The sequence below is a fragment of the Oncorhynchus kisutch genome, linkage group LG10 (genome assembly GCF_002021735.2).
Source record: "Oncorhynchus kisutch isolate 150728-3 linkage group LG10, Okis_V2, whole genome shotgun sequence".
NCBI classification, from domain to species: domain Eukaryota; kingdom Metazoa; phylum Chordata; class Actinopteri; order Salmoniformes; family Salmonidae; genus Oncorhynchus; species Oncorhynchus kisutch.
In genome coordinates this window covers 16,612,363-16,638,825 of record NC_034183.2, presented here as the reverse complement: position 1 = coordinate 16,638,825, position 26,463 = coordinate 16,612,363, and the positions used below count along the sequence as shown (strand labels likewise).

The 26,463-nt window shown below is 45.8% G+C and overlaps 1 protein-coding gene across 1 annotated transcript in view; it reads left to right on the top strand.

The window, feature by feature from the left end:
* LOC109897830 (DENN domain-containing protein 2A) overlaps positions 1-19,545 on the top strand; it is a 50,250-nt gene extending 30,705 nt beyond the window's left edge. Inside the window, exons 3-20 of the mRNA XM_020492429.2 lie at positions 710-1,744; positions 4,097-4,224; positions 5,963-6,081; positions 6,321-6,518; positions 6,940-7,033; positions 7,122-7,172; positions 7,554-7,741; positions 7,999-8,108; positions 12,324-12,393; positions 12,780-12,857; positions 14,256-14,396; positions 14,693-14,841; positions 16,114-16,291; positions 16,457-16,498; positions 16,652-16,748; positions 16,925-17,194; positions 17,841-17,927; positions 18,130-19,545. Coding sequence (XP_020348018.1) covers positions 710-1,744; positions 4,097-4,224; positions 5,963-6,081; positions 6,321-6,518; positions 6,940-7,033; positions 7,122-7,172; positions 7,554-7,741; positions 7,999-8,108; positions 12,324-12,393; positions 12,780-12,857; positions 14,256-14,396; positions 14,693-14,841; positions 16,114-16,291; positions 16,457-16,498; positions 16,652-16,748; positions 16,925-17,194; positions 17,841-17,927; positions 18,130-18,161 — 3,067 coding nt within the window. The 3' untranslated portion in view covers positions 18,162-19,545. The remainder of the gene's footprint in view (positions 1-709; positions 1,745-4,096; positions 4,225-5,962; positions 6,082-6,320; positions 6,519-6,939; positions 7,034-7,121; positions 7,173-7,553; positions 7,742-7,998; positions 8,109-12,323; positions 12,394-12,779; positions 12,858-14,255; positions 14,397-14,692; positions 14,842-16,113; positions 16,292-16,456; positions 16,499-16,651; positions 16,749-16,924; positions 17,195-17,840; positions 17,928-18,129) is intronic.
* The last annotated feature ends 6,918 nt before the right edge of the window (positions 19,546-26,463 follow it).

Genomic DNA, 26,463 nt, shown 5'->3' with positions numbered 1-26,463 from the left:
TATTAAACTGATTAGGGCAGTAGGCCGAGTATGGAAATAGTCTTGTAAATACCTTACTCTGCTTATCTTAGTCGGCATAAGGTCAAAATCAAAGTGAGGATATGCCGGTTAAAACACCTGGTTTTCTGAGCAGTCTTTTGAAATATTAGGACACGTAAACAGCATAAATGTGTTCCAGCGGAGGACTTGATCTGTACCAGCAGCCTCTTATTTGCGAGTGAAGTCAGTTCGGGAAAAACTGAAAGTTTGCATCATAGTTTTTACATACAAACGTTATATGTCTGACCTCAGAATCAAATAGGCTAGGAAAAATGTCATGGTCATTTTGGTAGAACGTTTATTTTGATTGGTGATTTTCTACACTTATCAACATTTCTGATAGCAGATGTGTCCATGTAAACAGGATTATTAGGGAAATCGTTTTTGCAAAGCATGTAAACGTTTTAAACAAACTTATATTAATCTGACTATCCACAATTGTATTCTTGTGTGCATTTAACTGTGTTCAGTAATTATATGTCCACTCATATGATAAATAGTGTGGTGCTCACAGTTATTTTGACCAGGAAGGGTTTGGCACTGCTTTCTCTAATGTGTGTGTGTTTGTGTGTGTGTGTGTGTGTGTGTGTGTGTGTGTGTGTGTGTGTGTGTGTGTGTGTGTGTGTGTGTGTGTGTGTGTGTGTGTGTGTGTGTGTGTGTGTGTGTGTAGGCTCCAGTGCTGCGGCTTGAAGGTTGAGGCTCAGTCTGTCGTCCCCCAGCGGCCAGACGTGGTGTGCGGTGACAGGGACACCTCCAAGCGGCCCCTCTCTCCCCTGGTTTCCTCTCTGGACGGGCCAGGCACCATTGACACAATGCTCACTCACAAAAGAACCACCTCAGACCCCCGTACCACCATGGAGAATGGACTGGGCGGCTGTAGCAAACTCAACAAGACCCCGGCGGGTCTGAAGACCAGCGCCAGCATCCGGGACAAGATCTCCCAATGGGAGGGAAAGAAGGAGACCGCCCCTACCTCTTCTACCTCCCCTGTAGTTGGAAGTGGTCTATGCCCACTGAACACAGCGCAGAAGGAACCAGAGACTGTGCGAAAGAAGGAGACCACCAATACCTCAGAGGTCCACAGGTCCGACAGTAAGTGGTTGGCCAGCTGGAATAGGCAGGACTCTGGGAAGGAGAACTCAGGAAAGCTGGGGGATTTACGGCCTAAGTCTCCTGAGGGCCCCACTACCAGGGACAGAGAGGTGATACTGGATAGAGGACCCCTCAGAGGCAGTAGTAAATCCACTGAGACAGCTAAGGACAAGAAGTCTGTTTTGACTCACATTAAGAAACTGGAGCAGGCAATGAAAGAGGGTTCCACCAAGCCCTCCTTGGTGTTGCCTGGGAACTATTTCTGCCCCCCTTCCCAGGAGGAGCAGGAGGGGGCGGAGAGGAAGGGGAACGAGCCCATATTTGGGACGCTGGAAGTTGCGGGGTCAATGCTCCGGCGGAGGTCGGGTGACCCTGAGAACGTGTACACTGAGCCTGGTGCTGCCAGTCCCTCCATCAACCCCTTACCCAAACCCCAGCGCACCTTCCAGCACCACACCCCACCCAGCACCCCCGCCTCAGGCCTGGGCCTTGGCAAGGGGAGACGTAACCTGCCCCCTCTGCCCTCCATCCCACCGCCTCCCCTACCCACCTGCCCCCCTCCAGGAGTCTGCAGGAGACCCTGGGCAGAGAGAACCAGAGACAGCAGCAATAGGTAAGAGACCAGACAGAGATGAAATGAGACAGAAATGGGAGGGAATACAGCACCCTCAGATTCATATTAATTCATTGCTACACAGCAAAAGGTCGGTGGTACAGTATTTTCTATCCATACAGTATTTTATGTAAACTCTGACAAAGTTCTTAGTGACATCTTTGCCCGTACATGTTTTTCCCCAACCCCACATACTTTATCCTGTCATCCAGTTTAGCTTCTCATTCTGCACATCTGCAATGAATCAGAGGAGGGGGTGATGATGTCATCCTACTCATCATTCTAGAGGATGAGGTCATTGGTTGGAGCTGTGGAATGTACACATGGACCACTGAACCATGCCAAGAGTCTCCTGGCAGGAAACAATAACATATTACATTGTGTGTCTGTGGTAGAGTGGCCCATGGAATATCAATGGCTTATATTTGAGTAATTCTATGGCTCTATCATAGCATTGCGTTAGAGTACCTTCCATTTTCAACTATGAGCAGCTAGCCATGAAGTGTCTGTGTGTAATGTGTGTTCTTAAACTGTCCTACAAGAGACACTAAAGGCGGATGTTGGCATTTATTGGGATGACTCATATATTGGAGGCAGCTCTGAAAGGTAGTCACTAGCTGGCACAGCCACAAAGTCATAAAATCTGATTTGAAACCTAACCCTAACCTAAACCCTAACTTTAACCACAATGCTAACCTTAATACTAACCCTATATGTAAAATTAAAGACAACAAGCACATGTTTTCAGGAATTTTGATAATGTGAAGGAAAAAGGAAACCGCACACTGCTCTTGATAGTATCACCGATATTTAATAAGCTTACGTATCCGCCACAGGAATTTTGATAATACATTGTCAATTCTGACTTTATGGATGGCCTATCTAGTGGAAATCATTCATCCCAATAAACTCAACCTGCAAAACAAAAGGCTTCTAAAAACACAATACATGTTTTCAAGTATCCAACGAAAGTACAAATGTGGATTCAAATGTTTCAATTGATTTCTTCAGTAGACTGCATTATTGTTAGCCCAAGTCTGGCTGTGTAACATTCCAAACCATATGTGGAGGCTTCACACTGCTGAGGTCTGTATTTTCAAAAACCTGTGTGAAGTCAACCTCAGTCAGGGTGTGCCCAAAATGGCACCCTATTCCCTAAATAGTGCACTACTTTTGACCAGCGCCTATTTGGGATTCTGGTGCACTACAAAAGTAGTGCACTATACAGGGAATAGGGTGTCATGTTGGGTGCAGCCTTAGTCTTTCTCTAGGAGTTTTACAGTACAATAGCTGGACTATTGGAAGAGATGCTGTCTGTTTCCCCACTGGGCCAGAATGTTAGGCAGCTCTGGAGAACACACAGAGACGGGCATTCAGAGCTGTCCAAGAGAAGCGTCTGTCCGTCCGTCCGTCCGCCTGTCCGTCTGTCTGTCTGTCTGTCTGTCTGTCTGTCTGTCTGTCTGTCTGTCTGTCTGTCTGTCTGTCTGTCTGTCTGTCTGTCTCACACAACACACGCATGCGCAGGCAGGCACACAGAGATGGGCATTCAGAGCTGTCCAAGAGAAGCGTGCGTCCGTCCGTCCGTCTGTCTCACACAACACACGCATGCGCAGGCAGGCACACAGGGCACATGCATGCACACACAACACACGCAGGCACACACAGCACACGCAGGCACACACAACACACCTTTTCCATCTACATAGATGGGTATTTGTTTGAGACAGAAATGGGTGTCTTTCTTTGCTCTAACCCAGGTCCCAGAAGTAGAGAGAAAATATGCAAACAGTTGATCTTGCGTTTTTTTTTGTGCAGGTTGGCCTTTTTCTTCATGAGTCTTCTTCCAAAGGCAGTTCTGCAGTGTGGTCACCAGCTGGCACAGCCACAAAATCATAAAATATGATTTTAAACCTAACCCTAACCTTAACACTGCTAACCCTAACCTTAAATCAAGACCAAAATGCTTATTTTTGTTCATTCATTTCTATATTATAGCCAATTTTGACTTTGCAACTGGCATATGCCAAGAGAAATCGCTCAGTTCTGCATCCAGGACAACACTCATGACAATAAACGTCAACCTGCATTATTTGTGACCCTTATAGTAAAATATTATGAATAATAATAATATAAGCCATTTAGCAGATGCTTTTATCCAGAGCAACTTACAGTCATGCATACATACTGGTGGAGCACATATGGGTGGTCCCGGGAATCAAACCCATTACCCTGGCTATACAAGCAGCATGCTCTAGCAACTGAGTTACAGAGGACCAGAGATAATGACTCACGCTTACACAATTATATATTTCCCACCTGGTTGATCTGTGTGTGTGTATGTCTCTCCTACAGGAAGTCCTATGAGTTTGAGGATCTGCTGCAGTCGTCGTCAGAGAGCAGCAGGGTGGACTGGTACGCTCAGTCACGACTTGGCCTCACACGCACTTTATCAGAGGAGAACGTCTACGAGGATATCCTAGGTAACACACTCTGGTCTTAAATATATGTTTGTATAATATGGGCTTGATGGCTCAGTTGGTTGGAGTTGTTGGTTGGTTTGCAACACCATAGCTGTGGGTTTCCTGCATGGACCACATATGCTGGTATTCCTATATGTTCCTAACACTGTAGAACAGTGGAAGCTCTCTCTAAGGGTTGACTTGGGCCATGGGCCCCTCTGCTCAAAGAGTTCAGAGAAAAGTCACTGCCACAGAGTTCGAGGTTATGTTCAGTAGGGTACACCGTAGCAAAACGCTTTGCAGTGAAAAACAAAAAAGCTGTGTTTTTATTGGACATGTTTAGGTAGTACCTCCCCATTTCACTCTGTACCAAAATGTTTTCTACCTACTGAACACGACCCAGGTGTAACTAAGGTTATGTTTTCTTTTGTGCGTGTTCTTTCTGTGTTTCTGTAGCTTTTTAATTAAAAAGAGGCACGCTGCTTCAGAATTGTTATTAGTAATGGCAGCTGCTCTTACCTACGTTCCTGCGTTATTGTTTTCTCTGTTATACTAACCCCACCTTCTGCCTTTTCCATGTTTTGTGAGGTCTTAGGTGAGCTGGTCTGCTGTGTGATTGTCTCTGAGGCTGCTGTGGGGGGCATATTTGCGTGACTTAGTCCCCCGGGGCATTTTTAGCAACATTATCCATATTTCTATGGTTTTCATCACTCACACTGTTGTGTTATGAGGATTGCTTGTTACATGTAAGGTATATTCAGGTCAGTGCTGTAGGGCTTAACCATAACAATCAAATGGTGTTTCTTACAGTGTCACAGTGTAGTACTTAGAGTGAATTCTCCGACATGGTCCACCGAACCCCCAGCTGCCCATGGGTTAGGTAACTCATAAGTGCCAACTGTAGAAAGAGCTAGAGCTGAATCTACAGAGAGAAAGAGACAAAGGTGGGACAGTGCATTACGATAACTGGGCTAGGTCTGAGTGTATTCTCATAGGGCTGTCTATAGTCTACACCATACATACTCTTAACAACTCTACACAACTCCAGTCTGCTGTTTCAGATAAAGAGAGCAATAACTCTCACTAAGTTAAATCTCAGTTTCACAGACTTTGAATAGTATAGTCAGTCAGTGATATTAGCCACTTGAAACAGCCATTGATCTAGCTGATTCCTTGATTTTCTGAGAGGAGAGGATGGGAGGGGAGGAGAGGAGAGGAGAGGAGAGGAGAGGAGAGGAGAGGAGAGGAGAGGAGAGGAGAGGAGAGGAGAGGAGAGGAGAGGAGAGGAGAGGAGAGGAGAGGAGAGGAGAGGAGAGGAGCTGGCTGTCGCGGTCCCTGTCTGATTGTCCCCCTCCAACAGGTCCATCTGGTGGATGAATCGACAGGGGAGAAGAGATGAGCCCCGGCTCTGGAAAATGGGCCTCTCTGTCCCTGCCTTAATCTTATCTGCACACACAGCCATGTTTAGAGTTACTGGTAGGATCAGTCACATACTGATGCAGTTTATCTTGGTGAAATATTAGCTTGGTTGCAAGCAAGCTCTGCTGCTGGCAGGTCTGTACATACGCAAATCTGGAGCAAACAACCAAAACATACCATCAATGAATTAGAGCACTCATTTGAGAAGATTGCCGTCAAATGAATAACGTTGGACATTAAAACCGTGGTTCGGTAGGATCACAGTGTGTCGCTGAGTGTAGAATGGAGGTGACAGTTGCTGTGTGTTCATGGGATGCTTTCTGTTCTGATTCCTCTATAGACCCTCCGTCAAAGGAGAACCCTTACGAAGATATAGAGTTGGAGAGAAGTTGCCTTGGAAACAAGTGCTCTTTACCCATCTCCTCCCCGTCATGCCCAGTCCCCGACACACCAACCAAGGTACATAAGACGATACACTAGAATGAATTCTCCTTGCTAGTAATGTGCATTCTGCGTATAGTGAATGTGGTTACAGCATAGTGATCAACCTCTTATAGTGATTAGATTGTGAACTTATCTTCAAAGGCAATAAAGGCCCACTATACAATTTCAAGAGAAGTGAACAAACATACATATTGATACACATCTCCTCCCCCTCCCCCTATATCTCCTGCTCTTCCTCCTCTATCTCCCACCAGCTCTCCTCAAAGCCAGTTTTCTTCAGGCAGAACTCAGAACGTCGCAGCTTCAAGCTCCTGGACCCGCGCAAGGCCAACCGGGACACCGGCATTTCCTCACCCTCCCGCATCAGCCCCCCCTCCACCCCCAGTAGCCCTGACGACACCCCAAACCTCTCAGGAGACCCTTACAACCGCAGGCGCAGGAAGATCCCCAGGGTAAAGGAGGGGGATACTAGGCTACTGAAACTTCCCCCCATTCCCATTGATTTCCAGGCAGTCTACTACTCTCATATGTCCCAATCTAGTGCAGAAGGACAGAGACAGTTAAAATGATGTGGTTAGACAGGAGACAGACAGTTAAGAAGATTTCTTTTGATAATATATTTCCTCTAGAGACAATCTCTCCCAAAAGCTCTGAATAGCATTATGTGGTTCCTGCCAGTCTGGCTGCCAGTCTGCTAATGCCTCTGCCAACAATGCCTCCGTAATTGCCTTTTTTGGCATGGTAATGACAAACGAGTTGGCTAATAAAGCAGAACTAGCCTGGCACCCAGTTCCAGGTTAATTATGTAGTGAGTGGGTGGTTCTGAGAAGCTAAGGTTGCTGACTGTTGTTGTCCTGCTTCTCCTCAATACAGATGGTGCTGAAGATCAACAGCATCTTTGAAGCAAGGAGAGGGAAGAAACGCATGAAGAGGGTGTCTCAGTCTACTGAGTCCAACTCAGGGAGAGGTGAGGCTGGGGGAGACCTTCCAGGAACATCAAGGGGGGCCTCAAGTTAACAAGAGCTGTATCTCACTCTTTTTTGTCTTTGATGCAGTGACAGATGAGAACAGTGAGTCGGAGAGTGACACAGAGGAGAAATTGAAAGGTGAGGAGATCTCAAATATCTGTGTGTGTTTTTGGTTTTACTATCCTTGTGGGGAACAGAAGTCCTCACAAGGATATTAAAACAAGGAACATTTAGACATGTGGGGACATTTCGCCGGTCCCCACAAAGAAAGTTACTATTTTAGGCTTAGGGGTTAGGTTTAGGGTTAAGGTTAGGAGTTAGAGTTATGGGTTTGGGGTTAAGGTTAGGTTAATGGTTAGGGTTAGGGGTTAGGGAAAATAGGATTTTAAATGTGAATCAATTGTTTGGTCCTCACAAGGCTAGTAAAACAAACGTTTATAGGACTCTCTCCTTTGTAGAGGGGGCATTATTGTCTGGAGGATGTCCTTCCTTTGGTTAAAGTGTATGTTGTTGTTTCAGTTCACAGCCAGCGTCTGTCGTCAGTGCAGTCCATGTTGAGGCAGACGGGGCGGTACCGGACACTGGAGAGGGACCTGATGGACCTACAGGAAAGGAAGCTGTTTGAGTACTTCATAGTGGTGGCCCTCCATAAGACCAAGGCTGGAGCTCCTTACCTACCAGAGGTCACTCAGCAGTTCCCTCTGAAGGTAGGCAGAGCTGACACTTAGTCCTCAACCAACTGGATATGCATTGGCCATATAATCAGTGAAAAAATGATGTATAAAACACAAGTAAGTGTCTGGTGTTTTTGTATGTGACCTACCAGACCAGAATGTGTCTTTGTGGGTTTTACACATGCATCTCTGTAGTTGTGTTAAATTGTGTGTGCTCTCTGTCTAGAGTTTGTGTGTGAGATAATATCAGATGTGGTATTGCAGCTGACCTATTATTCTCTCTGTGTCAGCTGGAGAGAAGCTTCAAGTTCATGCGGGAAACAGAGGACCAACTGAAGGTCATCCCCCAGTTCTGTTTCCCTGACGCTAGGGACTGGGCCCCCGTTGACAACTTCCCCAGGTCAGACACAAACACACACGAACTCAACCCATAAATAAGGTCTTGACAAATTATGAATGGTAGGATAGTGAGCTGCTAATCGTGTGTTTTAGCCCCTTGCTCCTCGTATTAGGAGAGCACCAGTCACTTCTTCTTTACCCAATAGCACCTAGACCCAGGTCAATCTCTCAAGCACTGCTTTGTTCCCAGAAGTGACATTGTGTTTTTGAGGGGAGACAGATAATAAAACTCCTCTAGTATATACTTGAAGGGTATAGGTCCTACAGGGGCCATTGGAATGTTAGCACAAGCAGACAGGCTGCATCCCAAATGGGATCCTATTCCCTGTACACTGAGTATTCAAAACATTAAGTACACCTGCTCTTTCCATGACATAGACTGACCAGGTGAATCCAGGTGAACGCTATGATCCCTTATTGATGTTACCTGTTAAATCTACTTCAATCAGTGTATAAATGAAGGGGAGGAGACAGTTTAAGGAAGGATTTTTAAGCCTTGAGACAATTGACACATGGATTGTGTGTGTGTGTGTGTGGCATTCAAAGTGTGAAGGAGCAAGACAAAAGATTTAAGATCTGCCTTTGAACAGGGTATGGTAGTAGGTGCCAGGCGCATTGGTTTGAGTGGGTCACCACCCAAAGGACATCCAGCAAACTTGACACAACTGTGGGAAGCATTATAGTCAACATGGGCCAGCATCCCTGTGGAATGCTTTCAACACCTTGTAAAGTCCATTCCCCGACAAATTGGGAGTCCATGCCCCGACAAATAGTTTGACCATAGGGCTCTGGTCAAAGTAGTGCACTATATAGGGAATAGGGTGCCATTTCAGATACAGACAGAGCCGCCCCCTCAAACACACACTTGCAGTGCAAAGACATTGAGCTGGCGACACACTGCCTGTCAGAGAGCCAGGGTTGGTCAACGCACACCTGTCAGGCAGACTGGAGCAGTCTTTGGAGTTGTCTTTGTGTGGGTGCTGCCCTGAGAGTAGGACTGAAGAACAAAGTAGGGCCTTATTGGTTTTAACGACATCAAGCAACGATTGGCAGAATGGCGCCAGAGGAGATGGCTGCCATTTTACGGGCTCCTAACCAATTGTGCTATTTTGTGTGTTGTTTTTTGCTTTGTTTGTAACTTATTTTGTGCATAATGTTTCTGCCACCGTCTCTTATGATGGAAAAGGGCTTCTGGATATCAGAACATCAATTACTCACCTCGAACTGGAGGTGAGTCGGATGCAAAAGATTTAACACTGATACCGGACCAGGTATCCCCGTCATTCGTTTGAAGAAGAGACGCCGATACAGGGGACGCAGGTCCGGGTGCCTTGTGAGAATTCATCCGCGAGTGGGTAACCCGCCTCTACCATCCGTCCTATTGGCCAACGTACAATCATTGGAGAATAAATTGGATGAGCTCCGTTCAAGACTATCCTACCAACAGGACATTAAATACTTTAATATATTATGTTTCACCAAGTTGTGGCTGACCGACGATGTAGATAATATACAGTTGGCTGGGTTTTCCGTGCATCGGCAAGACAGAACTGCCTCTGGTAAGACAAGGGGTGGCGGTATTTGTCTATTTTTCAATAACAGCTGGGGCACGAAATCTAATATTAAGGAAGTCTCAAGGTTTTGCCTGCCTGAGGTAGAGTATATCATGATGAGCTGTAGACCACACATAGATGCATACAAAGCTCTCCATCCCCCTCTATTTGGCAAATCTGACCATAATACCCTCCTGATTCCTGCTTTGAACCCAACTACACGCGCCTACCAGAAGAGCTAAATTACTTCTATGCGCTCTTCGGGACAAGCAACACTGAAGCATGTATGAGGGCACCAGCTGTTCTGGACAACTGTGGGATCACGCTCTCCGTAGCCGATCTGAGTAAGACCTTTAAACAGGTCAACATTCACAAGGCTGCAGGGCCAGATGGATTACCAGAACGTGTACTCCGAGCATGCGCTGATCAACTGGCAAGTGTCTACACTGACATTTTCAACCTGTCCCTGACCGAGTGTGTAATACCAACATGTTTCAAAGAGACCACCATAGTCCCTGTGCCCAAGAACACCAACGTAATCTGCCTAAATGAATACCAACCCGTAGCACTCACATCTGTAGCCATGAAGAGCTTTGAAAGGCTTGTCATGGCTCACATTAACACCATCATCCCAGAAACCTTAGACCCACCCCAATTTGCATACCACCCCAACTGATTGTCAGATGATGTAATCTCTATTCCACTCCACACTTCCCTTTCCCACCTGGACAAAAGGAGCACCTATGTGAGAATACTGTTCATTGACTACAGCTCAGCGTTCAACACCATAGTGCCCTCAAAGCTCATCACTAAGCTCAGGACCCTGGGACTAAACACCTCCCACTGCAACTGGATCCTGTACTTCCTGACTGGTCACCCCCAGGTGGTAAGGGTAGGCAACAACATATCTGCCACGGTGATCCTCAACACAGGGGCCTCTCAGGGGTGCGTGCTTAGTCCCCTCCTGTACTTCCTGTTCACCCATGACTGTGTGGTCAAGCACAACTCCAACACCATCATTAAAGTTTGCCGACGACACAACGATGGTAGGCCTGATCATCGACAACGATGAGACATTCTTTTCCTCCCCAATTTTCCTCCTCTATGTTCAGTTTTATGTCTTGTCTCATCACTACAACTCCTGTATGGGCTCGGGAGAGACGAAGGTCGAGAGCCATGCTTCCTCCGAAACACAACCCAACCAAGCCGCACTGCTTCTTAACACAGTGCGCATCCAACCCGGAAGCCAGCCGCACCAATGTGTCGGAGGAAACACCGTACACCTAGTGACCTGGTCAGCGTGCACTGAGCCTGGCCCACCACAGGAGTCGCTAGTGCACGATTAGACAAGGATATCCCTACCGGCCAAACCCTCCCTAACCCGGATGACGCTAGGCCAATTGTGCGTCGCCCCATGGACCTCCCGGTCACGGCCGGCTGCGACAGAGCCTGTGCTCGAAACCAGAGTCTCTGGTGGCACAGCTAGCACTGCGATGCAGTGCCTTAGACCACCCGATGAGACATTCTATAGGGAGGAAGTCAGAGACCTGGCAGTGTGATGCAAGGAAAACAACCTCTCCCTCAACATGATCAAGACAAAGGGAAAGGAGGACCGAGCACGCCCCCATTCTCATCGACGGGTCTGTAGGGGAGCAGGTTGAGAGATTCAAGTTCCTTGGTGTCCACATCACCAACAAACTGTTATGGTTCAAACACACCAATACAGTCGTGAAGAGGGCACGACAAAGCCTGTTCCTCCTCCAGAGACTGAAAATATTTAGAATGGGTCCTCAGAAACTGCACCATTGAGAGCATAGTGACTGGTTGCATCACCGCCTTTTATGGCAACTGATCGGCCTTTGACTGCAAGGCGCTACAGAGGGTAGTGCGTATGGCCCAGTACATCACTGGGGCCAAGCTTCCTGCCATCCAGGACCTCTATACCAGGCAGTGTCAGAGGAAGGCCAAAAACTCCAGCCACCCTGGTCATAGACTGTTCTCTCTGCTACCGCACGCAAGCGGTACCGCCAAGTCTAGGTCCAAGTCTAGCTCTCTTAACAGCTTCTACCCCCAAGCCATAAGACTGCTGAACAGCTAATCAAATGTCTACCCAGACTATTTGCATTAACCCCCCCTTTTTTTACACTGCTGCTACTCTCTGTTAATATCTATGCATAGTCACTTTACCCCGATCTACATGTACATATTAACTCAAGTACCTTGACTAACCTGTACCCCCGCACATTGACCCAGTACATTGATTCTACACCTGTTTTATCTACACCTGTTGTATGTGACAAATACAATTTGATTTGGTTTGATTTTAACAGGGTAGTTGGATTTTTCCTCAAAGCAAGGTCAATGAGCTGGCTATGCAGCCAACTGTTTTAGATATTCAAAAACTCAACGTCTAGTTGATGAATAAGATCACCTTAAAAGAGGTGTGCTGTAACTGACTCAACACACACAGTCAGTGACCTAAATCAGAAAAAGCAAGGAGTACATTTTTCAAAGTTGGCTGGTTGAGGTTGTTTTTTGAAATACAACCCTGACAGTGGTTTGAGTGCTCTATTCTCAACACACAACTCACTCCATTTCTTAGCAGTTTTATCGTTCCAATATATGATTAGTTTCCAACCTGTGTGAATTATGTTATTTTCCAGTGAAACGTTCTCCTTCGTCCTGACCGGTGAGGACGGGAGCAGACGGTTTGGATACTGTCGTCGTTTACTGGTAGGCAACTAAAAATGGCAACTTTTTTGAATTTCCACCTTATCCACTTCCATGTGTAGGCCTGTCACCTACCTAAGTGATGATAGTGATTGGAAACGCAGTGTTACTCTATTTATCTGAATCAGTTCTTGACGTTTTCTACTGCTTGAGCTCCTGTTCCTCTTTTAGAATATTTGCTCAAAAGTATTGTGGAGCTCCTGCAACTAAATAGAAATACTACCGGTACCCAAAATGAGTACCATCACCTACAGTATTTCAGTCCAGGTAAAGCACTGATATAAGTTCAAGACGGAGAGCCTTATTTGCACAGGTCTAATCCAAGTATTGTCCGGGTACTCATGTCTTCTGATGTGCTGTTTGTTCTGACCCTGTCTAACTATCCACAGCCCACTGGGAAAAGCCGGAGGCTGCCAGAGGTCTACTGCATCGTCAGTCGGCTGGGCTGTTTCGACCTCTTCTCCAAGGTACAGTATACTATGTGAACACAGCAAATTGGCCAATTTTACATAGTGTTGATTTTCCAATGTAACATTTATAGTGTTGATTCAAGAGTTAAATTAACTCTGTAATGTTAAATTAACATTCATTGGTTTAACATTCATTGGTGTTAATAAACAGAGTTGAACCAAAACCAAAACCAGGTCCATCATTATCATATTTCCCAGCATGCTCTATTGCAGGTAGATTTTTTTTTTTTAAAGAAGATTTTCTATGTTTTTGCATGTACATTGGACTTATTTGCCCCCGAAACTGAAATTTTGTTCCAGTTTAGATGCTTTAGGTAGTCTTTTATCTTAGTCTTCCCAACCCTGGCAGTCATTCTGAATGCAGGTTGAGTTCAGAAAGACGTTCTGGCTGGATACCAATAGGAATTACACTTTACTTTACAAGCCAGCAATAAGGCCACTGTATTGGTATAACTAGGCCTTATGAAATACGTATTGTCTTAAATAATTATATTTTAATTATAACATATTTGCTTAGGATCTCACTTGGTGATGGCCACAGGACTGAAAATGAATGAATGCAACAATCATGTCTCTGCCACTAACAAATACAGTCAGTCATGGGTGGTAACTCAATTCACTCGAAAGGCACACTGGGAAATGTGCAAATAAGGCTTTACACTAAGCAGTGTGTTCATTTAACACTGAAAAGTGTGGACCTGTATTGACCCTGGATCAGTGTTACATTTAACACAGCGTTGATTTAACACTGGAGAATTTGCTGTGTATAGATCTATACACCTAGGTCAAAGAGAGACAGTGTTTCCTGGTCAGGTCACATGGTCAGGCCAAACTCCTGGGAAGATCTCAATTGCATACTCATCGCATCCTCTCTTCGTGCCTCCTTCTCAAAACCCATTGAAGGAGATGGACCTCTGGCTTTCTCCTCCAATGGGTTTTGAGAAAGAAGTGAGGAGACAGGACGCGAGGAGTATGCAATTGAGATTCTCCCCAGCCTTCAGTATAGCCACCCACAGCCTCCCACAGGGAGAGGGACTGGAGCCAACATAAAGGACCCCACAGGGAGGGACCACCCTATGCATCCACAGAGCCCCACCCTCCCGCTCCCTGGTTGCCACTTTCCCACCGCGGCATGTTGGGCTGCTGCCCTGGCCCCAGTACACAGAGACACATATGAACCCCAGCTGAAGTAGTTACCGCAGTGGAATAGTGGGTTAGGCTCCCCTGTAATGAGCTACTGATTCATCTGTGTGAACGTGCATGTGCAAACATCTGTGGATGTAGGGGAGCGTGTGAGTGTATAGTGTATATAGTATGTTTTCAGAATGCTTAGTTTACTTTGTAATGTACTCTATTCCATATTGAATTATGTATATGTTGTGTCTGACTCCACAGATCCTGGATGAGGTGGAGAAGAGGAGGGCCATCTCTCCAGCCCTTGTGCAGCCCTTCATGAGGGGCATCATGGAGGCTCCATTCCCAGCCCCGGGAAGAACCATCACTGTCAAGAACTTCCTGCCTGGCTCAGGCACTGAGGTGGGGGGGAATAGCTGTGCACAGCAGGGTTGGGGGGCTAGAGCACAGACCTCAACTGGCCATGTCACTTTACTGTATTCAAAACATAATTGACTTGAGGTCTTATTTATCTAGGTAGTATGTCACTTTGTCTATGTTTATGTATTTGGTGCTTAACTCTGTGTGTGTTTATGAATCCTGTCTAGATGTGTATAGGGTATTTATATAGATCTCTCTCTGGTTCTCCATCCCTCTCTCCCTCCTTTTCCCCTCTCCCTCTTTTTGTCTCTCTCTCTCTTTCCTTCTGTCTCTTGCAGGTGATAGAGCTGTGTCGTCCGTCTGACTCTCGTCTGGAGCATGTAGATTTTGAGTGTCTGTTCTCCTCTCTGTCGCTGCGTCTGCTCCTCAGAGTCTTTGCCTCTCTGCTTCTGGAGCGCAGGGTCCTCTTCACCGCTGACAAACTCAGGTGGGACACTGTCCAAAAAGAACCCCCCCCTCTCCTAGACCCTTACAATGGCCCCTATATAAGGAGGAGCTATTACCGTATACAGTAGCTTACACCTATCCAGTTCATTCAAATGTTTAAAAGACTGAAACTTCTGGGGGCTATTGGGACAGGGACAGGAACCAGGGGCTTGGGGGTTTATGCCAGGGCTATCGATCAGTCAACCTTCTCTAGCTACTCCTCTACTGACTTGGGATCTGTGAGGTGGGATCAGGTGAGAGGCAGCGGACAGTGAAAAGGATATGACAGACACACACAAGACCGACGGACGGTCAGACACACGAGACAGATGACTCCTGGACGAGAGAAAGAGAGACAGAGTGTGTTAAGGAAGGAATGCTGTTGTGTTATACAGTTGTCTAGGGAACAATAATTTCTCTCTGGAAATATGTCATGGAAGCCAGAGACAGGGTTAGTGTAGAAAGTTAAGCTGTAAGACTGGTGTTTGTGCAACCAATTGACACACTAGCATCCACTAATCACCTGCTATTGATGGGCGCCGTGAGATAAACCCTTGAATTGCTACGCTGGTCTTTCTTGACATGCTAAATACTGTAGGCTTTCTTGGATATACAGTACATTGCTCTGTGTAGTGTGCTACTTCATTGCTTTTTAAAAGCCCACCTGAAATGCCTGTGAATCCACAATAGATTGTGTGCCGTTCCACTGTGACATTTTTCTACTGTTGCATTGAAACGAGTGGAAACCTGGCCTCACAATCACTGATTGTTTTTGAATTAATTAAATGAAAACAGACACACATATTGGAGGCATTAAGTTAACAGTGTGGTGTTAGTTCGTTCGCTCCCGCAGTATATATTTTATAGTGTTAAATCCCACTCCCTTAAAAAAAAAACTTTACAATTCCTCATACATTAAAGCCATGCTTAAAAATTCTATGTTCAGTTTTATGTTCCAAAATAAGTATTGGGTAATCACATTTTAATCTGCTAACACCATCTTGTGGTAGAAACGGGAACTACATTGAAGACATGCTGCGATTACATCATTTGACTAGATTTTAGTAGTTGACACCCTGTTCTCTCTCTCTTTCCAAATATACATCTCCCATCTCTCTCTCTCTCAATTCAACAACTGCTATATACGCATGAATGGGTGGTTGCCACTGTTGCCAAAGCAATATATATGAGTATTACAAATGAGCAATGTGCTTGATCAACAATAGTCATCTCTCTGCCTCGCTCTCCTGCTCTCTCTCTCCCCTCTCTGCAGTACTCTGTCTCAGTGCTGCCATGCGGTGGTTGCTCTACTTTACCCTTTCACCTGGCAACACACCTACATCCCCGTGCTGCCCCCTGCCATGCTGGACATAGTGTGTACCCCCACACCCTTCATTGTGGGTCTGCTATCCAGCTCCCTGCCCAGTCTCAAAGAGCTGCCCATAGAGGAGGTGAGACCAGGCTCCCGAGCCCAGCTGACTGTGTGTGTGTGTGTGTGTGTGTACCCCTGACCTCAACTCTTTCCTCCATTAAACAATGGTCTCTACTCTGAGAAAGGGCTGAGGCTGCCAAACTGACAGGAAATGACATCACCCTGCCCTTTGCTCTCTCCTTAGGTCCTGGTGGTCGACCTCGGCAACAGCCGCTTCCTCAGACAGGTATAAACCTCTAACAACAATACCTATAGCAACAGACCAACAACATACTGTATATCTCTTAAACGGTTGTCTACAGCTATATATGTAGCAACACCTCTATGCTCATGGGACACGGTCATCCTTTCCTCTCACACCTCGGTCTTTCCTATCCAGCTGGATGACGAGGACTCCATTCTGCCTCATAAGCTGCAGGCTGCTCTGGAAAATGTTCTGGACAAGAGGAAGGAACTGGCCAGTGAGATGCCCACCGGTTAGTCAGTGCTACTATATTAACACGTCTCGCAGAAGGGTCTTGTTGTGACCGATACAGCCTTGATGAAGGTCTATGTGACAACTGATATTTTTATTACGCAAGCATATGCCCTCCGTGTTGAAAGGCTCTCTTACTCTCTCTCTCTCTCCCTCTCCCCTTCCCTCCCTCCCCAGACTCAAGCTCCCTCAGTACCGTGGTGTCGGAGGCCTTTGTATGTTTCTTCGTAGAAATGGTGGGCCACTACCCTCTCTTCATGGGCGGGGGGGATCGAGAGGATGAGTCTGGAGCCCCCTCCTCCCCCACGCCGTCCTACTTTCAGCGCGAGGCCTTTCGCAAGGCTGTCACCTCAAAGAGTCTGAAAAGGTTCCTGGAGGTCTTCATGGAGACCCAGATGTTCGCTGGGTTCGTCGCAGAGAGAGAGCAGCGCAGGCAGGGTCTAAGAGGTATGGAGAGAGGGGGTGCAGCCAGGCAGAGTCTAAGAGTTACGGAGAGAGGGGGTGCAGCCAGGCAGGGTCTAAGAGATACGGAGAGGGGGGGGGGGGGGGGGGTACAGCCAGGCAGGGTCTAAGAGGTAAGGAGAGGGGGGGTACAGCCAGGCAGGGTCTAAGAGGTACTGAGAGGGGGGGTACAGCCAGGCAGGGTCTAAGAGGTATGGAGAGGGGGGGTACAGCCAAGCAGGGTCTAAGAGGTACAGAGAGAGGGGTACAGCCAGGCAGGGTCTAAGAGGTACGGAGAGAGGGGTACAGCCAGGCAGGGTCTAAGAGGTACGGAGAGAGGGGGTACAGCCAGGCAGGGTCTAAGAGGTACGGAGAGAGGGGTACAGCCAGGCAGGGTCTAAGAGGTACGGAGAGAGGGGGTACAGCCAGGCAGGGTCTAAGAGGTATGGAGAGGGGGGGTACAGCCAGGCAGGGTCTAAGAGGTACGGAGAGAGGGGGAACAGTACCAGGTTATGGGCACCGCCATAAGATAAGTCTGCTTTTGGAATCTGTAAGTCTGTCTGAAATGCATAATTATATGACAATTTTGCACAATTGTCTAACAGTTGTATGTGTTCTCATTATTCTACTGTTGTTGTTGTTGTGTGTCCAGGTCTGTTTGAGGTGAGGTCACAAGACTACCTGGACTCTCTCCCAGGGAGCGAGCAACGTGGGGTCAACAAATTCCTCAAGGGTCTAGGTGAGGCCCAAATCCTCTCCCATACACCCTATCCACTCTAGTACCTGCATAGATCATATCCCAAGTCACTCTGGATAATAGTTTCTGATTCAATTGTCATTGTAAATTGTGATACATTAGTGAAACTACATTCCTCCTCAATGTATGAAAGGGTTGCCAGAACTTGCCTCTCACACCAACGTTTTTTTGTTTTCATTTTCAGGAAATAAGATGAAATTCTTGTCCAAGAAATGATGCCTCGGGAAGGAACTCCATGAGAGAGAGAGCATGTTCAAGAGAGGTAGAGGAACAAACCACTTCGCCTAAAGAAGTCCAAGGACCTGAACTCCCTGTGGAATGCATGGAGTAGGGGATTCTGTGTGTCCACAAGCTTATGGACACATACTGGGCAAGGACTGAACACTCCCTGGTTTAGGAATCGGACCAAAAAACATGAATATTGTCCTAGCCTGAAGACACAGACCCATTAAGGAACATCGTTCTCCATTGAGGTTACTGAGTGTCTTTCCGTTTCCTCTATTGTGGAGAACTTACTTTTGTGAAGCGGTCAGTCTTTATAGTGTACATTGATGTACTGTACAGCACAGCCGATTTCCCTTCCTAGAGTTGGTATATAGAGGGTCCTCCCTCTATGTCACTCAGAAATGACTGACTCCACCCTCGATCCCAAAAGGCACCAATGAGAACCTGAGGATGTTGCTGGGTGGCTTAAGAATAATTCAATTTTGTACAGTAGCTTTTAAACATTCCACATATTTCTTTTGTCTTTAAAAAAAATAGTACAACTTCTTTGTTAACAGGAGGCTTATACGTTAATTTATACTGTATAGTTTCTAGAATAACTTTATCTTCCTTTTTTTCTCCTTCAAATGAAAGCAAAAAAATCTCCTGTAGTTTGTGATGGACTTTGTGTAGTCTGATCAGACGATCGATTGTAGAGCACTCTAGGTTACTATTGAGGAAATGTACCACTGTGATAGGAGAGTGAACTATGGAATGGACTGGGTGTACGCCAAAAAGAGGAAAAAGAGAGGGGAATGATCAGAAAATCATTCCTGGATGAAGGCAAAAATGAATTGAGTGGGTGAAGTGTGAAATCAGATCTCATGAAAAGAGCCATGTTTAAGATGGACTTAATGTTGTAGAAAAATATGTTCAGTATGTACGACCAATCAATATATGTCAATCTAAAACACCACTAGTTTCACTATAAACTTGTATTATTTTTAATTAAGAATACCCTGTTTATTTGATTGTGTTTGATCTTGCAGAGGATGTTATAGACAAACAGCTATCACAATGTTATAAACTGCTTATTCAAATATGTTATGTGTTTTATAGGTCACATAATTGTTTTCATTTTAACAGACATGCAAAAGTTACTGACTTGATTTCAGATGGAACTGTACAATGCACAACTGAAACCTTACCTGTTAGGTAATTACCTATATTATCCACTGGAGGGCGCTCTATTCTCTATTTAATTCAAACCTGACAGGCTCCAGTTGTTCAGAGTCCAGTTAACCGTCAGTGCTCAAGGTATTATGCTTTCTGTAAAGATGAATTGCACAATCGATTTTCCACGTTTGCTATAAATAAATAACTAATGATATCGAACGAAAAATCATTATTCTAAACTAAACGAAATATATCAACACATTTTGACAAAGGTCATTACACATTGTTTTTAAGTACACAGCCTATTTATAGGTAAAGTCATAGTAATTTGTACTATTTATCCCATTTATATTATTCGAATAGTGTCAGATAAAAAAAGCCAATAGGGGTATTTTAATATTTATTTAGGGTTATTTCACAACTTTAGATAATTATAAGAGGGCTGATAAGGTTTCGCAATAGCTTTGTCCCTTTGTGTGTTTGTCCCTCTCCTTACAGCGGCAATGATAATCCACACGTTTTTCTTGATGGATTTCCTTTTCCCTTCCGAAGCTGGCTTTCTTTTGCTTTTCGGAGCCCTGGCCCTCCCCTCTGATCCCCCTCCCTCATTACATGTTGACCGGTCAGTCCTGCCTCCTTCTTTCCCCAAGTCTTTTTCTCTGCCTTCCAGGCTTCATGTCATACCACAGCTAATTCCTGAAATTCCAGCCCTCCATTGCGCTTCCAAGGGGGTACAAATACTGATATTTCTTCACAGAAACCTGCCCCAAAAATTCCACTTCCCTGCCTGACCCACCCACCGGTGTTGTCTGTTGCTTGACCTTCAACAGGTAAGTTTCCAAAATATTCTATCTGTCTATTTGTTTTGTAAGTGAACATACATCAGTGTTCTTTTAAAAGCAGTACATTGTGGGTGACCAAACGTTCTGTTTCAGCGTTACTGGTCAGTTGTATTCTATGTACAGTTGTATGCCGGTTACGTTGTTTCTAATACGCTTTCATTCACTGTACAAGGAAAACATTCTTTACATTTCTGACATTTTTTTCTCTCGAATTCCCAAATTTCTATCCCTGCACTACTTCCTGCGTTTCGGCCGGAACTTTTTAAAGGAAACTAATAACGTCATAGGCACGCAGTTAAACATTAGCGCTCGTTTGGGTGAGGCGACTAATATGTTTACAAAATAGCGATTTCAATTGCATACTTTTTGAGAATGTCACATGTCAGAATGTTTCCGAAGTAATAGCCACATATGTGTGTGTATTGTTTTGGAGTTTTTTTGTGTCATAAAATAAAATACCAGCCTATTAATAATAACAACTATTACTATGAATGACTGATACTAATAATAACTACAGTTATTACTAGTCATATAATACATGAGATATATCATACTCAATAAATATACTTATAGATTAATGTGCATTTTAATTATGGTTATTATGATTAGGCTATTATTATTGGTATTTGTTTTAATATTCATTTAAAAAAAAAATTATAAGCCTATGACATTAGTTCCCATGATCATCATACATGTTCATATATTGTGTGAAAAGTCCACATACCGTACATTTATAGAATGCCTGTTACATAAACAAAATGTGGTTTACTGTGTATTGTATCTTTGTCCAAGCTAAATGTATTTACTGTATATCAGGCTAACATTTTTCTATAGTTTGAAAACGTCCACATTTTCAAGCATAATTTTATTTTTGCTTGGTTCACGATGTAAGGTACTTATTAGTATGTTGTTTTTGAGTCACCAATCCAACCACTGCTACCTGGCATATGTGTGTTTGTGTGCTTTGTGTGTGGGCAGTGAGAGGACACACACACACACACACACACACACACGCGGTTTGGTAGTGGAGTGAGTGGATAAACTTTGTAGACTTGCTGGTCATGGTGGTGCTGACATGGTGTGTGAGGGTGTATTTTTGGTCCGAGTGCAGGGTTAGACTGGTGTGTGTGATAGTCCGTCCTCCCGCGGGACAAGGGACAGGGTGTGTATTCCACAGGAGCAACAGATGGATTGGGCCAGGGGCATGGACAGGTAGGGGCAAGAAGAGGTAGGGGGCATGGACAGGTAGGGGGCAGGAAGAGGTAGGGGCAGGAAGAGGTAGGGGCAGGAAGAGGTAGGGGCAGGAAGAGGTAGGGGGCAGGAAGAGGTAGGGGGCAGGAAGAGGTAGGGGGCAGGAAGAGGTAGGGTGCAGGAAGACGTAGGGGGCATGGACAGGTAGGGGGCATGGACAGGTAGGGGCAGGAAGAGGTAGGGGGCAGGAAGAGGTAGGGGCAGGAAGAGGTAGGGTCAGGAAGAGGTAGGGGGCATGGACAGGTAGGGGGCATGGACAGGTAGGGGTATGGACAGGTAGGGGGCATGGACAGGTAGGGGTATGGACAGGTAGGGGCAGGAAGAGGTAGGGGGCATGGACAGGTAGGGGGCAGGAAGAGGTAGGGGGCATGGACAGGTAGGGGGCATGGACAGGTAGGGGGCATGGACAGGTAGGGGGCAGGAAGAGGTAGGGGGCATGGACAGGTAGGGGGTATGGACAGGTAGGGGGCAAGAAGAGGTAGGGGGCATGGACAGGTAGGGGGCATGGACAGGTAGGGGGCATGGACAGGTAGGGGGCATGGACAAAGCACACACCCTTTAGTGTGATGTTGATTTTCTTTACTCTTCCTCACTTCTTTGTTTTTCTGTCTTGGGGTCTCTGGGTTCACTCTGTCCTTGTCTGTTTTTACCTTACAGTTTTTACCATACAGTAGCCTACTAATGACTAGGTTTGGAGTGAAAGGTATTGCTAACTTGCTTTGTGTGCCTTGTGACTGCGACATTGTAATCAATTTATCAAAACTCATTTTGTGTGTGTGTCTGCCCTGAGACTGGCCCTGTGCTGAGGAGACTGTTCAGTGTGCTCATCCCACATAGCGAGCATTCCTCCTCCACTCGCACGAGAGAGCAGAATAATGTCCTAGATATGAGTCCTACAGGACAAACAAATCCCCTGGCCTCCAAGCCCCACCAACTCTACCAACCATCCTCCTCTCTAGGCTGTACATACTGTATGTCCAACAGGTCATCAGGCTGTGGTAGTGTACGTTCATATTAGCCAGAAGTGAACATCTCTCTTTAGGGATTATCTTGGACTGATCTCATGCAGACCAGTCTCCCTCTTGACCTTTGACCCTGTACCCTATGTGATTATTATGAGGTACAGTGGAGCAAAAAAGTATTTAGTCAGCCAACAATTGTGCAAGTTCTCCCACTTAAAAAGATGAGAGGCCTGTAATTTTCATCAGAGGTACACTTCAACTATGACAGACAAAATGAGAAGAAAAAAAATCCTGAAAATCACATTGTAAGATTTTTTATTAATTTATTTGCAAACTATGGTGGAAAATAAGTATTTGGTCACCTACAAACAAGCAAGATTTCTGGCTCTCACAGACCTGTAACTTCTTCTTTAAGAGGCTCCTCTGTCCTCCACTCATTACCTGTATTAATGGCACCTGTTTGAACTTGTTATCAGTATAAAATACACCTGTCCACAACCTCAAACAGTCACACTCCAAACTCCACTATGGCCAAGACCAAAGAGCTGTCAAAGGATACCAGAAACAAAATTGTAGACCTGCACCAGGCTAGGAAGACTGAATCTGCAATAGGTAAGCAGCTTGGTTTGAAGAAATCAACTGTGGGAGCAATTATAAGGAAATGAAAGACATACAAGACCACTGATAATCTCCCTCGATCTGGGGCTCCACGCAAGATCTCACCCCGTGGGGTCAAAATGATCACAAGAACGGTGAGCAAAAATCCCAGAACCACACGGGGGATCTAGTGAATGACCTGCAGAGAGCTGGGACCAAAGTAACAAAGCCTACCATCAGCAAGGGCATTGAAGATGAAACGTGGCTGGGTCTTTCAGCATGACAATGATCCCAAACACACCGCCTGGGCAACGAAGGAGTGGCTTCGTAAGAAGCATTTCAAGGTCCTGGAGTGGCCTAGCCAGTCTCCAGATCTCAACCCCATAGAAAATCTTTGGAGGGAGTTGAAAGTCTGTGTTGCCCAGCAACAGCCCCAAAACATCACTGCTCTAGAGGAGATCTGCATGGAGGAATGGGACAAAATACCAGCAACAGTGTGTGAAAACCTTGTGAAGACTTTACAGAAAACGTTTGACCTCTGTCATTGCCAACAAAGGGTATATAACAAAGTATTGAGAGAAACTTTTGTTATTGACCAAATACTTATTTTCCACCATTTGCAAATAAATTCATAAAAAATCCTACAGTGTGATTTTCTGGGTTAAATCATTTTTTTTGTCTGTCATAGTTGAAGTGTACCTATGATGAACATTACAGGCCTCTATCATCTTTTTAAGTGGGAGAACATGCACAATTGGTGGCTGACTAAATACTTTTTTGCCCCACTATGACTGGAATATAGTGTAGGATTTTCATTATGGGTTGGGTGTTGGGTTAGTGGAGGTACATGGAGGGTTGAGGTGTTACATATAATAAGGCTGAGCAATGTCTTTGATTCTGATTAAATCAAAGTTTATTTGTCACGTGCGCCGAATACAACAGGTGTAGTAGACCTTACAGTGAAATGCTTACTTATAGGCTCTAACCAATAGTGCAAAAAAGGTATTAGGTGAACAATAGGTAAGTAAAGAAATAAAAACAACAGTAAAAAGACAAGCTACATACAGTAGCGAGGCTATAAAAGTAGCGAGGCTACATACAGTAGCGAGGCTATAAAAGTAGCGAGGCTACATACACACACCGGTTAGTCAGGCTGATTGAGGTAGTATGTACATGTAGATATGGTTAAAGTGACTATGCATATATGATGAACAGAGAATAGCAGTAGCGTAAAAGAGGGGTTGGCGGGTGGTGGGACACAATGCAGATAGCCCGGGTAGCCATTTGACTACCTGTTCAGGAGTCCTATGGCTTGGGGGTAAAAACTGTTGAGAAGCCTTTTTGTCCTAGACTTGGCACTCCGGTAGCGCTTGCCATGCGGTAGTAGAGAGAACAGTCTATGACTGGGGTGGCTGGGATCTTTGACAATTTATAGGGCCTTCCTCTGACACCGCCTGGTGTAGAGGTCCTGGATGGCAGGCAGCTTAGCCCCAGTGATGTACTGGGCCGTACGCACTACCCTCTGTAGTGCCTTGCAGTCAGAGGCCGAGCAATTGCCGTACCAGGCAGTGATGCTCTCGATGTTGCAGCTGTAGAACCTTTTGAGGATCTCAGGACCCATGCCAAATCTTTTTAGTTTCCTGAGGGGGAATAGACTTTGTTGTGCCCTCTTCACGACTGTCTTGGTGTGTTAGGACCATTCTAGTTTGTAGTTGATGTGGACACCAAGGAACTTGAAGCTCTCAACCTGCTCCACTACAGCCCCGTCGATGAGAATGGGGGCATGCTCTGTCCTCTTTTTTCTGTAGTCCACAATCATCTCCTTAGCCTTGGTTACGTTGAGGGAAGGTTGTTATTCTGGCACCACCTGGCCAGGTCTCTGACCTCCTCCCTATAGGCTGTCTCGTCGTTGTTGGTGATCAGGACTACCACTGTTGTGTCGTCTGCAAACTTAATGGTGTTGGAGTTGTGCCTGGCCATGCAGTCGTGGGTGAACAGGGAGTACAGGAGGGGACTGAGCACGCACCCCTGGGGAGCTCCAGTATTGAGGATCAGTGTGGCAGATGTGTTGCTACCTACCCTCACCACCTGAGGGCGGCCCGTCAGGAAGTCCAGGATCCAGTTGCAGAGGGAAGTGTTTAGTCACAGGATCCTTAGCTTAGTGATGAGCTTTGAGGGCACTATGGTGTCAATGAATAGCATTCTCACATGGGTGTTCCTTTTGTCCAGGTGGGAAAGGGCAGTGTGGAGTGCAATAGAGATTGCATCATCTGTGTATCTGTTTGGGCGGTATGCAAATTGATGTGGGTCTAGGGTCTCTGGGATAATGGTGTTGATGTGAGCCATTACCAACCTTTCAAAGCACTTCATGGCTATGGACGTGAGTGCTACAAGTCTGTAGTAATTTAGGCAGATTGCCTTTGTGTTCTTGGGCACAGGGCATATGGTGGTCTGCTTGAAACATGTTGGTATTACAGACTCAATCAGGGACATGTTGAAAATGTCAGTGAAAGACACCTGCCAGTTGGTCAGCACATGCCCAGAGCACACTTCCTGGTAATCCGTCTGTCCCCACAGCCTTGTGTATGTTGACCTGTTTAAAGGTCTTACTCACGCTAGCTATGGAGAGCGTGATCACACAGTCGTCCGGAGCGCATGCCTCAGTGTTGCTTGCCTCGAAGCGAGCATAGAAGTGATTTAGCTCGCCTGGTAGGCTCGTGTCACTGAGCAGCTCGCGGCTGTGCTTCCCTTTGTAGTCTGTAATAGTTTGCAAGCCCTGCCACATAAGACAAGTGTCGTAACCGGTGTAGTATGATTCAATCTTAGCCCTGTATTGACGCTTTGCCTGTTTGATGGTTCGTCACAGGGCATAGCATGATTTATTTTATTTATTATTCCGGGTTAGAGTCCCACACCTTGAAAGTGGCAGCTCTACCCTTTAGCTCAGTGTGAATGTTGCGTGTAATCCATGGCTTCTGGTTGGGGTATGTACGTACAGTCACTGTGGGGATGACGTCCTCGATGCGCTTATTGATAAAACTAGTGACTGATGTGATGTACTCCTCAATGCCATCAGAAGAATCCCGGAACATGTTCCAGTCTGTGATAGCAAAACAGTCCTGTAGTTTAGCATAGGCTTCATCTGACCACTTTTTTATAGACCAAGTCACTGGTGCTTCCTGCTTTAATTTTTGCTTGTAAGCAGGAATCAGGAGGATGGATTTGTGTTCGGATTTACCAAATGGAGGGCGAGGGAGAGCTTTGTATGCGTCTCTGTGTGTGGAGTTCAGGTGATCTAGAATTATTTTCCCTCTGGTGTGTTTGTGTCTGTTTGTGCGCACATGAGTCTGTACGTGTGTGTATGGGGGGGGGGTTCAGAGAGCAAAGTTGATCTGCTCCTTACAGGGCAGCACATTGGGACACCGTGCAGAGACCATGTGCTCTCAGCAGAAGACATGCCATACAAATACGTTCCTTTCTCTCCCG